This window comes from Miniopterus natalensis, chromosome 16 (genome assembly GCF_054644295.1).
Source record: "Miniopterus natalensis isolate mMinNat1 chromosome 16, mMinNat1.hap1, whole genome shotgun sequence".
In the NCBI taxonomy this organism is placed as follows: domain Eukaryota; kingdom Metazoa; phylum Chordata; class Mammalia; order Chiroptera; family Miniopteridae; genus Miniopterus; species Miniopterus natalensis.
The window spans coordinates 6,239,348-6,253,384 of record NC_142096.1 but is presented as its reverse complement, the minus strand read 5'-3'; the positions used below and the strand labels follow the sequence as shown (position 1 = coordinate 6,253,384).

The 14,037-nt window shown below is 39.0% G+C and overlaps 1 protein-coding gene across 1 annotated transcript in view; it reads left to right on the top strand.

Annotated features, from left to right (window-relative positions):
• The first annotated feature begins 530 nt into the window (after positions 1-530).
• The window catches only part of RNF19A (ring finger protein 19A, RBR E3 ubiquitin protein ligase), a 28,772-nt gene continuing 15,265 nt past the window's right edge, over positions 531-14,037 (top strand). Inside the window, exons 1-3 of the mRNA XM_087825308.1 lie at positions 531-685; positions 8,489-9,256; positions 13,058-13,266. Coding sequence (XP_087681434.1) covers positions 8,583-9,256; positions 13,058-13,266 — 883 coding nt within the window. The 5' untranslated portion in view covers positions 531-685; positions 8,489-8,582. The remainder of the gene's footprint in view (positions 686-8,488; positions 9,257-13,057; positions 13,267-14,037) is intronic.

Genomic DNA, 14,037 nt, shown 5'->3' with positions numbered 1-14,037 from the left:
GCCGCCGCCCGGGACCGGCTCGCCGCAGCGTCCCGGCCCCGCGCTCCCGGGGCGGCCCGTCTGGCAGGAAACGCAGAACCGAGGCAGGACTACGTCATGGCGCGAGAGACGCCAGGTTCCCCACGTCCGGCACGTCCCTGCACCGCGGGGGCAGCCCCACCGTCCTCGGGGGAGGCGCCTGCCCCGCTGGCGGGCTCGGGGCTGCGAGCCGGAGCAGCCGGAAGGGCCGCCGAGTGCCTCGCGGGGCCGCGCTCCGGGACTCCCGCGTCGCAAGCGGGGCGCTCCCGCGGCGTGAACGGGCGCGAGCCCAGGGCTGCGCGCCACCGCCGCCGCGGGCGAGCCCCGTGGGCGTGACGCCATGACGTAGGACGCGCGGGCGGCGCGCCGGGCGGGGCGGGGGCGGGAGGAAGGAGTGGGCGGGGCGGGGGCGCAGGGCGGGGGAGAATGGCAGTTGCGGGGCTGGTTCCAGGGCGCAGCCGTTCAGACAGAACAGCGGAGGAGGAGCTCGGGGAAGCGGCCGCCGGGACCCCTCCTCTGCGTTCCCCCCGCCCCAGCTGAGAGGCGCCTCGGCGGGTCTGAGGGACCCTCCTCCTCCTCCTCCTCCTCCTTCCTCCGGCTTCTGCCGCCGCGAGATGGGCCTGCTCGCCCGCCGCCCTGCGCCAGCCGCCTCTCGGAGCCGTTGAAGGTACGGGAGGGCGCGCGAGGAGGTTACGCCCGGGAGCGGGAGGGCAGGGGCGGCGCCCGTTTCCGACCCCCGGCGCTCGGGGCCGCGGCTGCCTTCGCGCCCCTCCTGGGGACGGAAATGGAGTCGGAAATCCCACGAGAAAGGCGCCCCCTCTCGAGCTCCGCGCGGGGCCGGGGCCGGCGCTGGCCCCGGGGCTTCAGGCCTCGGTCCAGTTCCGCGCGCCCCGCCCGGGCGGCCTGGCGGGCCGGGGCGGAGCGTGGGAGCCGCCCCGAGCCCGGTCCCGGCCGCCCGGTCCCGGCGGTGTTGTGACGGGCCCGGCGCCGGCGGCGGGGGCGGGGGCGGAGTGCATTCCTGACGGGTGAAATCGGCTCTAACGGGACCGGTTTCCGGGCCTGGCTGCAAATTCGGAGCCGGGGCCTGCGCCCCGCAACCCCTGCTGCCGGGGGCCCTCGAGAAAGGGAGGCACGCACCCGGGAAGGCTCACCCGGGCAGCCTGCCACCCCCCTTGCAAAGCAGAAATTCTCCAAACGAAAAATGGTGTCGTCCTGGGTGAAGTGTGTTAACAGGGGGTCTCCCAGGAGAGTCTCCCTCCTGCCAAACCTGCAGGGAGCGCCCAGCCTTCACCCCGCAAGTAAAGCCACTGTTTTCAGTTTGCATTTCCCCCCTATCACTGAGTTCCCCTCTGCCATTGTTCTTTCCCCGTCCATTAATGGGAAGAAAAGTTTAGGGTTCAGTAACCCCGCGACAGGGGCAGTAAATAAAGGAGGGGAGAGGGTGGTTAAGGCTCTGTATGGGAGAAAGGAAGGTCTTGCCCTGGCCGGTGCGGCTCAGTTGACTGGGCGTCGTCGGGATTCCCGGTCCGCGCACGTACCTGGTGGCGGGTTCGATCCTCTGTCGCGGAGCTTACCGGAGGCCGCTGGTCGATGTTTCTCTCTCTCCCTCTCCCTCTCTTTCCCTTTTAAAAAAAAATCAAGAAGACATTTTTAAAAAGTCTTAATTTTTTCCCCATTGTTCCTTGGAGGGTAGAAATATACGAACGATGCTTTATTCTGGTTATTTACTACTCAGAATATTGCAGAATGCTGTGTTGGTTTGACGTTGTCAAGGACAGCGTTTTAAGTGCCACTGCAATTTTCAAACCCAGGTTGGCTGGAAGTGGTAGTTTTAAATGTTAATAAACAGTGGAGAGACATAAAGCAACCCGTTTCTGTGACCAGTTGCCTTGAAATGTTTGTGATCTTTCCATTCCACTTTTTGCAGCTAAGACCATGGCTCTTTTATTTATTTTTATTATTTTAACCCGATTTCTTGTCCCTTCTGGTTTTATGAAGTCTGATGGTATCCCTACATTTCATTTTCAGTTTTGCCACTAATTATCTTAATGCAAATCTTTCTACTTCTGTTTGTAACTCAGGCTATTACCATATTTGTCTGTTTATGCTTCCTTAATACCCAGCTGTCTGAACTGAATTTAAATACTTCTCTCTATTTAGAAAATAGTGCTGATCTGTTAACTCTTATTTTCAAATATCCTTTCCTTGCTACATGGTAAAGGTTTAGAATTAAGTCTTGGGACTTAAACCAAATTGTGCAACAATAAAAACTTTAGTTTAATATTCTCCTTTTATTAAAATATACAGTATAACTGAAATTCAAATTTAATGAGTCTGTGGACACTATTTTAATGTGACCCCAAGGTGTCCTTTTAAGAGAAAAATTACATTTGCAGCTAACAGTGTATTTTTTCAGTATCTCTTACTTCCTAGAGGATTCCAATAAGATTAACTTTTAAAACTGCATCATTATTTTAGGAGTTGTAATACAACCCAATTCCTAGTCTCCAAATAGTAGCTACTTGAAACACTGTTGTTTCACTTGGGGGATGTCTCACTTGAGAGTTAGAGTATATATGTATAAAGAACAGTGTATTTTACTGTCAGCTAACCAGTGTGTGTTTTTTTTATTTTGGTGGTGATTTGTAGAATTTTGGGTGTCTTTTTACTTGACTAAGTGAAACTATATTTTTTCTACCTAACATGAAAGATAGTAAGGTTAGTATCTGTTTTTAAAGATACCTCAGGCCCGGCTGCCGTGGCTCAGTGGTTAATCATCCACCTATGATCCAGGAGATCTTGATTGGATTCCCAGTCAGGCCACATGCCCAGGTTGTGGGCTCGATCCCCATCAGGGGGTCCATGCAGGAGGCAGCCAATCAATGACTCATCACTGATATTTCTCTTTCTCCCTCTCCCTTCTCTCTCTGAAATCAATAAAAATATTTAAAAATGAATAAATAAAGATATTTAAGCATCTTAGTGGAAAATAAATGCACTTTACAAATTTGAAATAGTCACATAGTAATATTTTTGCAGTTGTGACTATAAGGCACTTGGGGTCACCTCTCTTTTTTTAAATATTTTAAAATATATTTTTTAGGGAGAGAGAGGGAGAGAAACATTGATGTGGAAAGAAACATCAATTAGTTGCCTCCTGCACATGCCCCAACCAGGGATTGAGGATCGAATCCACAGCCTGGGTATGTGCCCTGACTGGGAACCAAACCCACCACCTTTTGTTGTACGGGACAATGCTCCAGCCAGCTGAGCCACACCTGCCAGAGCAACGTTCTTTTATTCATACTGTCCTCAATCCAGTATGTGTTTACACTGGACAGCATAGCTCTATGGGCATTTTGTGTGAAATGTTTTTTCCTTTCTACTGAAATTCTTTTCTTTGTCTTTTGATAGTCTTTTTCTAACTGATTAACATGTCTTTTGAGACCAAATACAGAAGCGCCTATGTTATTTAACTGGAGTTACTTAGTTAAATTGAAAGTCGGGATACCTGACTTCTCTCTGTTTTACAACTTCCCCAAAATGACTGTGCCTCGCTCTCTCCTCACTCTTTCCCCATATAAAATGAGGAAGAATGTTCTATCATCTATTTCACTGCATTAGTATAAATTATATCTTTGAAACACTCCAATACTCAAGACTTACACGGAGATTTTTTTTGTTACTAGTAACTTATCATAACAAGTCTCAATAAAAACAAGGAATAACTCCCCTTGAGACTACTGCATATGGGGGTCCTGTTACCTCTCACATTGGAATCAGTTACAATGCATAATCAATACAAAGTGCTCTTGTAACTTATTAGAATCAGGAGAGGTAAATAGGTGTGTTTGAGGACCTTGTATTTTAATTCCTTCTGATCTTCTGATTTTAAATTTCTGATCTATTTAAATATTGCCCGAACTAATCTGTTCTTCAGTTTTTGTTTGTTTGAATAACCACCACTTCATACATAGGCATCCTTAAGTTCCTTTGGAAAGAGGGTGTAGGGACTGGTAAGTGTACATAAGTGAGCAAAGTAAAACAAGCCTATCATTTAGAAAAGCCTATCATCACAGGATATGTGATGTATATAGCACACTGACTAATTCTGTCCAAACCCCAAACCAAGGTGGCAGTGGTTGCTCAGTAAGCAGTCATATACATAGTCAAATCAAATTGATAGCTCTTTATAGCCATACCGTTTAATTAAAAAAAAACAAAAACACTTTTATTATGGATGAACATCCTTTGGGTTTTTGCATAAATACAATATACTCTAGTGATGTCCTTAGCAAAAATATCTGGAATCAGGCCAGTGTGGCTCAGTTGATTGAGTGCCATCCCAGGCACAAGGTCATCAGTTTGATTCCCAGCCTGGGCACATGCCGGGGTTGCAGGCTCAATCTCCAGTAGGGGGCATGCAGGAGGTAGACGATGTTTCTGTTTCACTCCAATGTTTCTCCCTCCCTTTCTCTCTAAAGTCAAAACATTAAAAAAAAAAACTGGGATCATGTTTTAGGTTGAATGGTGGTCCTCAGAAAGACATTCACATCCTAATCTCTGGAACCTGTGAATGATACCTTATTTGGAAAACAGTCTTTGCAGGTGTAATTAAGTTAAGGATTTGAGATGAAGGGATCATCCTGGATTATCTGAGTGGTTCCAAAATCCAGTGATAAATTTTCCTTATTAGGGAAGAGCAGAGGGAAGTTATATACAGAAGGAGAGAACAAAAAAGAGGAAGAGGCAATGTGACCATGGAAGCAGAGATTGGAGTGATGTGGCCATGAGCCAAGGAATGCTTATAGTCACCAGAAGCTGGAAGAGGCAAAGAACAGATTCTCCCTTTTAGCCCCAAAAGGACTGTGAGAAAATAAATTTATTTTGTCTTAAGCCACCAACTTCGTGGTAATTTGTTAGAGCAGCCACAGGAAACTAACATACACTCAAAAGTATATATTAGTGAATATGAACTCCTGCTGTTAGCTCCTCCCTGAGACTTGCTCTTTTCACAGCTCTCTCCATTTCATTGACTAGCAGTTTCAGCCTTCTCGTTAATCAGGACAAAAATCTTCTTGGAAGTGTTAATCAGGACAAAAATCTTCATGGAAGCAATCAGGAAATTCTTTTAGTCCTACCTTCAAAACATGCAGCACAACATTTTTATCACCTCCACTGATAAAAATAAAAAGTGGAACTACCTTATGGCCCAGTGATTCCACTTCTGGGAGTATATCCTAAGAGTCCTGAAGCAAGGCAAGAATATGAGGTAGGTCAGGATGTAAAGCGGCCAGGTTGTGTGGGGCTTTATAGGCCACTGTAAGAACTTTGACTTTTATTCTAAAAACTTTGGGGGCTCCCAAACAGACAGATTGTTCAGAATCTGAATAAATGGGTAATTCTGGTGTTAAGAACTGAATGGAAAGAAAGGGGCAAGGGGAGTAGCATGGAGAACAGTTTCAAGGCTACTGAAATAATTTAGATGATGGGCTTATCAGAAGTGATAAAAATGTTAAATATTATTAAAACCACAAAGTACCATTTTTTTTTCTTCATTTTTTTTTTTTTTTAATCTCCCAATCAAGAATAGGTAAATGTGGCAGGTTGTTTGTGAAGAACTGTCTCTTTGGGGAGGCCTCGTAGTATGTGGGAATAATTTATTCTGAACTATTAGTTTCTGTTTCTGAGAGATTAGACAGTTTTAAGGGTAGAGCTCAAGGTAGTATATTTGAGTCTTAGTAACCATTCACTTTCCAGAAAACTTGCTGGAAACTGATACTTGCCTATGCTAATAATCTGCTGAATTATTCCCTCTTCCCCCATCTGTAAGTAATCCAGTTGAAGTTATTTATCCCATTTTTCTTATTAGAAAGGCCACTCAAGGTCGTTTTGTAGCTATATAAGCATAAGGCTGAAAACACTAGTTACATTTACTTCAGAGAAATTCATGTGCTCTAATGATGTATTCCAAGCTTCCAAGTGGCTGGCTATTCTGATTACATTAGAAGAGCCATTTCAGAGCAAACTACTTGTTTTATTTCTAACCTTAAGTGTAATAATCCTTTCAACAGTTTTATCCAGTAAATGGTCTACATTTGTGCCATACCTTATGCTGGATTCTTTATGCGTATTATTTTATTTAATCCTAATCTTAATCCTATGGACTGTAGGGATTATCATTATTACTAGTATACAGTTGAAGAAACTGTCTTAGTAACTTTACCCAGTGTCACACAGCTAGCTAATAAGGCTGAACTTGAGCCCAAATTTTGTGATTCCAAAGTCCATGCTTTACTCTCTGTATCATTGTAGGGGGACTGTATCTCAGGGACCTTGTCCGATTATAGATATAGATGTAGATGGTAAAACCCTGGAGTATAGGAAACATTTTGAGATGCAAGAGAAAATAAAAACATATAAAGAAGAAAATCTGTAGAATTTTCCTCACAACTAAGGGAGAATACTGCAAATAATGGGAAAACATAAACTGATGGACATGAATAGTTTGCCTCGGTAAATTTTTTCTAGATTTTGTATTGGGAAATCAGCATGACTTTCTCAAGAATATGTGTGGACACTGAAGCTGCTTTTTTTTTTTTTTTTTTTTTTTTACATTTAACCGTGGTATAATGATCATCCAGAAAAGTGTATTAATCATGTTTGTAGGTCAGTTATTTTTCACAAACTGAACATACCGTTGTAACCACTACACATGTCAGAGTTCCCTTTTTGCCTTCCTGCAAAAGGTAACTACAATCTTGACTTCTAGCATCATAGATTAGTTCTGCTTGTTTCTGAACTTTATTTAAATGGAGTTATATAACATACTTTTGTATGAGATTCGTTCTTGTTTTGTGTGTAGCGGTATTTTGTTCATTTTCATTGCTTCTAGTATACTAGAGTGTGAATGTATTCTCCTGATAGAAATGTGGGTTGTGTTCAACATTTTGGCTTACTATAATAACTAATGCTGCTGTGAATATTGTTATGCATATCTTGGATGCATGTGTGCATTTATTTCTCTTGTGCTCTCATTTCTAGAAGTATACATGGGTAATAGACTATATGTTTGTTCAAATTTGGTAGATACTATTAAGCAGTTTCCAAAGTAGTTGTGCCATTTTATACTCCCACCAACACTTCACATCTTTACTAATACTTGGAAATGTCACTCTGAATTTTAGCCATCCTAGTGGGTGTAGTAGTCTCTCAGTATGGCTTTAGTGTATATTTCCCTGATGACAAATGATGTTGAGCACTTGTGAAGTGTCTGTGAAGTCCCTTGCCCATTTTTCTGTTGGGTTGTCTCCTTTGTCTTATTGATTTGTGTTTCCGCATTCTTGTCCTTATTAGTTGTACGTAGCAAATGAGTTCTCTCACTACTTTAAAACCGTCTCTTGATTTTATTGTAGTCCAACTTAGCAATCTTTTTTTAATGGTAAATACTTCTGTATGTTCTATTCAAGAAATCTTTATATTGGAATATTCTCTTCTATTGACTCCTAGGAGCTTTATGATTTTACTGATCACATTTAGAACTATGAACCATCTGGAATTGAATTTTATGTATGTGTGAGCTATAGGTTAAGTTCCTTTTCTCTTCTCAGATGGTAACCAGGAAAACAGCACTGGGTTTTGTTTTAGAAAAAGCTTTTCTTAGTGCTCGGCATGTTATCTTTTACATAAATCAAGTATCCGTATACATGTGGGATTTTTTTATCAGAACTATGTTCTGTTTCATCGGTCTTTGTATTCATCCTTGTGATGTACCACACTGTCTCCTTAATTACTGTAACTTTATAATTAAAGTCATTATATTTGGCAGTATCAGAGCACTCCTCCACACACAGACTGTTTTTCTTTAAGATTGTGTAAATTGCACTTAGTCCTTTGTATGTATATGTACATTTATTGTCAATTTTTTTTAAAAACTCCTAAATCAGTGGGGAATCATTGAGGTCTAAGTGTTTATGATAAATTTTGTAGATGATTTTAATAAGTTCAGTTTAAATCTAGAGCCTTTTAAGATTAAAGAATGTCCTCGTTATTTTAGCGTTGGTTTTATATTCTCTTGTAGACTACTCAATAAATTGGCCTTACTTAAAAAAAACACCTAATGGTTAAGAACATACTTGTTTGAAATTTTGTAGTGACTTTGTAAGCTTTTTAAAAACATGCAGACTTCCTGGGCTGCATGGCTCAGTGGTTGAGCATGGATCTATGATCCAGGAGATCGCTGTTCAATTCTCGTCAGGGCACATACCTGGGTTGTGGCTTGATCCCCAGCAGGGGACGTGCAGGAGGCAGCTGATCAATGACTCTCTCATCATTCATGTTTCTATCTCTCTCTCCCTCTTCCTTTCTTTCTATGAAATCAATAAAGACATATTTAAAAAAATAAAATAAAAACATGCAGACTAAGAATATACGTTTAAATGATATTGATGTTTTTTGTTTTGTTTTCCAGAACATCTGTGATTAACAGTCTTCTGTAAATCGAACTCTTCAAGAATTCTTTGAAAGAACCAAGTAGGATTTTTTTACATCATGACTTAATCTGAATGCAAGAACAAGAAATAAGTTTTATCTCTAAATATAATGAAGGGCTGTGTGTAAACACAGACCCTGACTCACTTCTAATGAGCATTTTAGACATGAGTTTACATCGGCAAATGGGTTCAGATCGAGATCTTCAGTCTTCTGCCTCATCAGTGAGCTTGCCTTCAGTCAAAAAAGCACCCAAAAAAAGAAGAATTTCAATAGGCTCTTTGTTTCGGAGGAAGAAGGATAACAAACGTAAATCAAGGGAGCTAAATGGCGGGGTGGATGGGATTGCGAGTATTGAAAGTATACATTCTGAAATGTGTACTGATAAGAACTCCATTTTCTCTACAAATACCTCCTCTGACAATGGATTGACTTCCATCAACAAACAAATTGGAGACTTTATAGAGTGTCCTTTGTGCCTTTTGCGGCATTCTAAAGACAGATTTCCTGAGATAATGACTTGTCATCATAGATCTTGTGTGGATTGCTTACGACAATATCTGAGGATAGAAATTTCTGAAAGTAGAGTTAATATCAGTTGCCCAGAATGTACTGAACGGTTTAATCCCCATGATATTCGCTTGATATTAAGTGATGATGTGTTGATGGAAAAATATGAAGAATTTATGCTTAGACGGTGGCTTGTTGCAGATCCTGATTGTAGGTGGTGTCCAGCTCCAGACTGTGGGTAAGAAGATTTTGTTAGATTTTTCTTGAGTTAATTTTCTTCTCTGAATAAAATAAGAATTATGCTGAATTTTACTCAAAAGAAAAATCTTAACAGATTGGGTAATTCATTCAATAGACAAGTGTATTAAGTGCATACCATATGTCAAGCAGTGTTTGGTGTCAAAGCAAGACACTTATCTTACTCATTTTGATATTGTCTCTGCGTCACATATTCACTTAACACATTTTTTTCAGAAGAAAAGGCTAAGGGGGTAAAGTGCAAGATCTAGTTGTGGGCAAAATCAATTTTCCTCATCCATTTGGAGAAGCATGTCAAACCAACTGGGAAAGGATTGATTATTCAACATGTAGAATTGTGAAAATTATCTATTTGAAGGGAAAAAATTAGATTTTCACCACACATAACACATTAAAACAAAATCAAATAGATAACAGAGGTAAGTTACAAATAAAAGGAAAAACACAGAAAATGTAAATGAATATAGCTTATCTACTGCCATATTTATTAAAATCGAACACACATTTACCCTGTAACTTAGATGATCCATTCCCAGTCATATACCTTAGAGAAACTCGTTACTTGTGTGCCAGGAAATATCTAGTTAGGAGACACGTTTAAGAATGTTCATAATAGCAAAAAAGAGAAACATCACTGTGATAGCGAAACATCAGTTGGTTGCCTTCCATATACACCCTGACTAGGGATCAAACCCAAAACCTAGGTTATGTGCCCTGACCAGGAATCGAACCCGTGACCCTTTGGTGCACAACCAGCTGAGCAGCACTGGCCAGGGCTGGTGTAATTCTTAATAGCATTACCTTTCTTTCTCAAGTATTCCAGTTTAGGTTGTGAATTATGATCACCCTATTGATACTGTTCTTAACTTGTGGGGCAGATATAGGGATATTGGTTTTATTATTTATAAATCCTTTTGCAAGTATGATTAAAATTTTAAAAATTTTTATAAACTCCTAGTTTGGGATATTTTTATATTTTACCCCCTTGAGCCACACTGGCCAGGCAATGTTAGGTACATTTAATTCCTTGATATATTATAGAATGTGCCTAACCAGTTATTATTGAGATTGAATGAGATCAACACAGAATACTTACATAGTAAGCACTTAATAATTCTTAGCATAGAAAAACTGTTAGGCAAACTATCCTTTTACAGTCATCAAAATATACATTCACTGAAATATTTGGTTAGTATTATTAAAGATAATCCTAGATTGAATGGAATGGGAATGTGTAGTTCTAGGGTAGAGCATTTTACTTTTCCATTAAAAAAAATACAAGTAGCATAAAACAAGATTGATGTACTTTATCTCTAACACTTGAATATGTATGAAATTCTGTGAACTAATTCTCTCCTCCCTGCTTTCCCTACCTCTCTTCCTACCACTTTGAATAATTAATATCTGAATATAAATTTTAAATCTAAATGGTATACATTATTGGCATATGTACTGATGTAGAAATGATAGTAACTCATATGATCACATTGTCATAAATCAAGCACAAGTTCAGAGGCACTAGAAATGTCCCTGAAGCAGTCATTTGTTTATTTGGCCTTCGCATGGTCAGGGCCGAAGCTGAAGCTGATTTGGGCTGAATAAACTTCAGTGAATCCCTGTTTTATGTTAGGGAAAACTTAGTTGTAGGGAGATTATGTAAGTTTCATAAAACTATACAGGAATAAGTGGTGGAACTTGAATTTGGACCAAGAAGCCTAAACTTTTCTTCCACCTTAATAAACTGTTACTGACTTAAAAAAAATGGTTGGTCTTAGCATTGTCCCCTGCACACACAGAGTTCCCTGTGCTGTCCTTTTGTCTCCTCCCTTCAAGAAAAGGTAGGATAGAGAAGAGGTTTGAAAAGAATGCCCTTTGCTTTTCACTGATACTACTATTTTGAAGGCTGCTTTAGATTATAACTTGATAGAAGAAAAAGTGGAGAGTCTTCGAAATTTTTTTCTTTTTATTAAGAGTGCAATGAATAAGCCTTTGGGGAAATCTTAAAACTCAGGGGAATGAAACATTGCTAAGTTACCCCACATTGATTTAAATTGCCCTTAATTCATTCGTGTTTGAACATATTTATGATAGTGGTAATTATAAAAATGGTCTTTCAGAAGTAAAGTGGAATTTAAGATGTAAAATTTAAGTTTAAAAGGTGAGATAATAAGACAGCAACAGGTCTAAAAATGGAACTTCCTGGCTCTTTACATAATTTTATAGATTATGAAATTTTAATAACTGTAATAAAAATCTCAGTTACAATTATTTAAATGTTATTGCTAATAACAAGAGCAGCCCTGAAAGGTTCCCTGGATTTCCAGGCAAAAGGAAATGGTTGGTATTTATAACTTATGTATAGATACCTGTATGTTTACCTTTAAAACCCTAGATATTTTTTAATTGAAAGTTTTATTAAGATAATTGTCAATTCATGTGTAGTTGTAAGAAATATTACCGAGAAATATTTTTGCCCAGTGGCACCATTTTGCAAAGCTGTAAAACAGTATCACAACCAGGATATTGGCATTGATAAAACCCACCAATCTTACTCAGATTTCCCCAGTTTTACTTATACTTATTTTGTGTGTGTGTATTTAGTTATATACTATTTTATCACCTGTAGGTTCATGTATTCACCACCATAGTCAAGGTACTAAACAGTTCTATGACAACAAAGATCCTTCATGTTGCTCTTTTATAAACATACTTATCTACCTCTCTCCTTTCCCATCTCCCCACTCCATCCCTAACCTCTGGCAGCCATTAATCTGTTTTCCATTTCTAAAATGTCATCACTTCAAAATGCTATATAAATAGAATTATACAGTATGTAACTTCAGATTAATTTTTTCACTCTAATTCCCGAGATTCATCTTGGGTGTTAAGTGTGCAGTAGTTGATTTCCTTTTGCTCTTGAGTAGTATTCCATGGTGTATATGTAGCACAATTTGTTTAACCATTTACTTCTTGAAGAAGGACATCTGGGCTATTTTCAGTTTGGAGCTCTTACAAATAAAGCTGTTGTAAATATTTATGTACAGGTTTTTGTGTGAACATAAGTTTTCATTTCTCTGGGATAAATGCCTAGTAGTGCCCAGAATTTATTTTAACTCAGAAATTTTTAAAGTGCCAAAAATATTAAGTCAGATAGTAGGTATTAGGGCTAGTCACAAATCTACTCTGTCTTTTATCTGACGCAAAAGAAAAAACCCATCAAACTTTCTGATTGAGAAATTCAAGTGTGTGTACTTTCTTGTAGGAGATTGGCACCAAAGACCACTTTTACCATGCATCTTAGAAGCAAAATATGAGAATTTATGCATAGATACAAGATAATTACCAAATGTATGAATTGGCACAGTTTGTCATTAACTCACAGGTGTAGCTAGTCCATAGTTATTATGGAAAAGTAACAAGTAATTGTAAAACTCAGAAATATATAAAGAAGGAAATTAAAACCCTTTTGGTATATTTCCTTCTGGTCTTTTCTATGTGCACACAGTACTAATTTAATAGAATTTTTATAAAATTCGTACTACATATACAGTTTAGGCTGTATATATATTTTGGTATCGTACTTAAAATTGAAAGTTAAAAGTTAAGAATGATTTTTAGCCATTTAAATGCCATTTGTGAACTGTTCCTCCCCCCCCCCCCCCATTTTTATATTGATGAGAAAACTTTTTTAGGAATAGCATTTAAGTTGGATAATATTTTTCCTTAATGAATATCTCTTGTCTTATGTCACATTTTAAATTGTTTTTCTTGTTCTTTCAAGATATGCTGTGATAGCATTTGGATGTGCTAGCTGTCCAAAATTAACTTGTGGGCGAGAAGGCTGTGGAACAGAGTTTTGCTACCACTGTAAACAGATTTGGCACCCCAATCAGACCTGTGATGCTGCTCGACAAGAGAGAGCCCAGAGTTTACGTCTGAGAACCATACGTTCTTCATCCATTAGTTATAGTCAGGAGTCTGGAGCAGCAGGTACTTATGTCTAACTTTTTCGATAAAATAACTGACACGTACAGAACACTAGTTATTTTAAGTAAAATACAATATTTCTGTTATCACCTGTTGTCCTTTTATTTTTCAAAAGTACTTTCATGTGTTAGCATTTCTGTTCCAGAAGCACTCATTCTTTCCTATGGAAGGAGGTGGTATTGAGATTGGGAAGATTTTATAACAAAACAAAAAAGGAAAAAAGGAGGTGTTATGATGATTTATGTTAACTTACAGCTAAAGGTGGCCCAAAACTATTGTTTATAAAGGTGTTTTATGCAAAGCTTAGCAAATATTTTTAATAAAATATTAATTTTGAGTATATTATGTGTAGATTATTTCTAATTATTAACTATCACAAAGTTACAGATTTAAAAACAGTATTATATTTTGTAAAATACATTTTTTATTTACAGATGTCGCATTCAATTCAGGACCAAGGATTCAAAGGCATATCTTAAGTGGGGAGGACACTAGGAACTTTGGGTCTTTGGCCAGCAGTTTAGAAATTATCTGGGGATCTATTTATATATAGTAATGTATGCATCTTATTAATATCAAAAATTAAAAACAATTTTTTGAACATATTAATGTTTTTTTTAAATTCCAAAACATTATTTTACATTCATGGAATTTTCATTGTTTATTGGATTTTCAATCATTTTTAGAGAAATTCTTATTTTTCTTACTGATTATAATAGGAAAAAACTTAGAAAATATAGAAATTTATCAAGAAAATAATTTATATTCCTACCA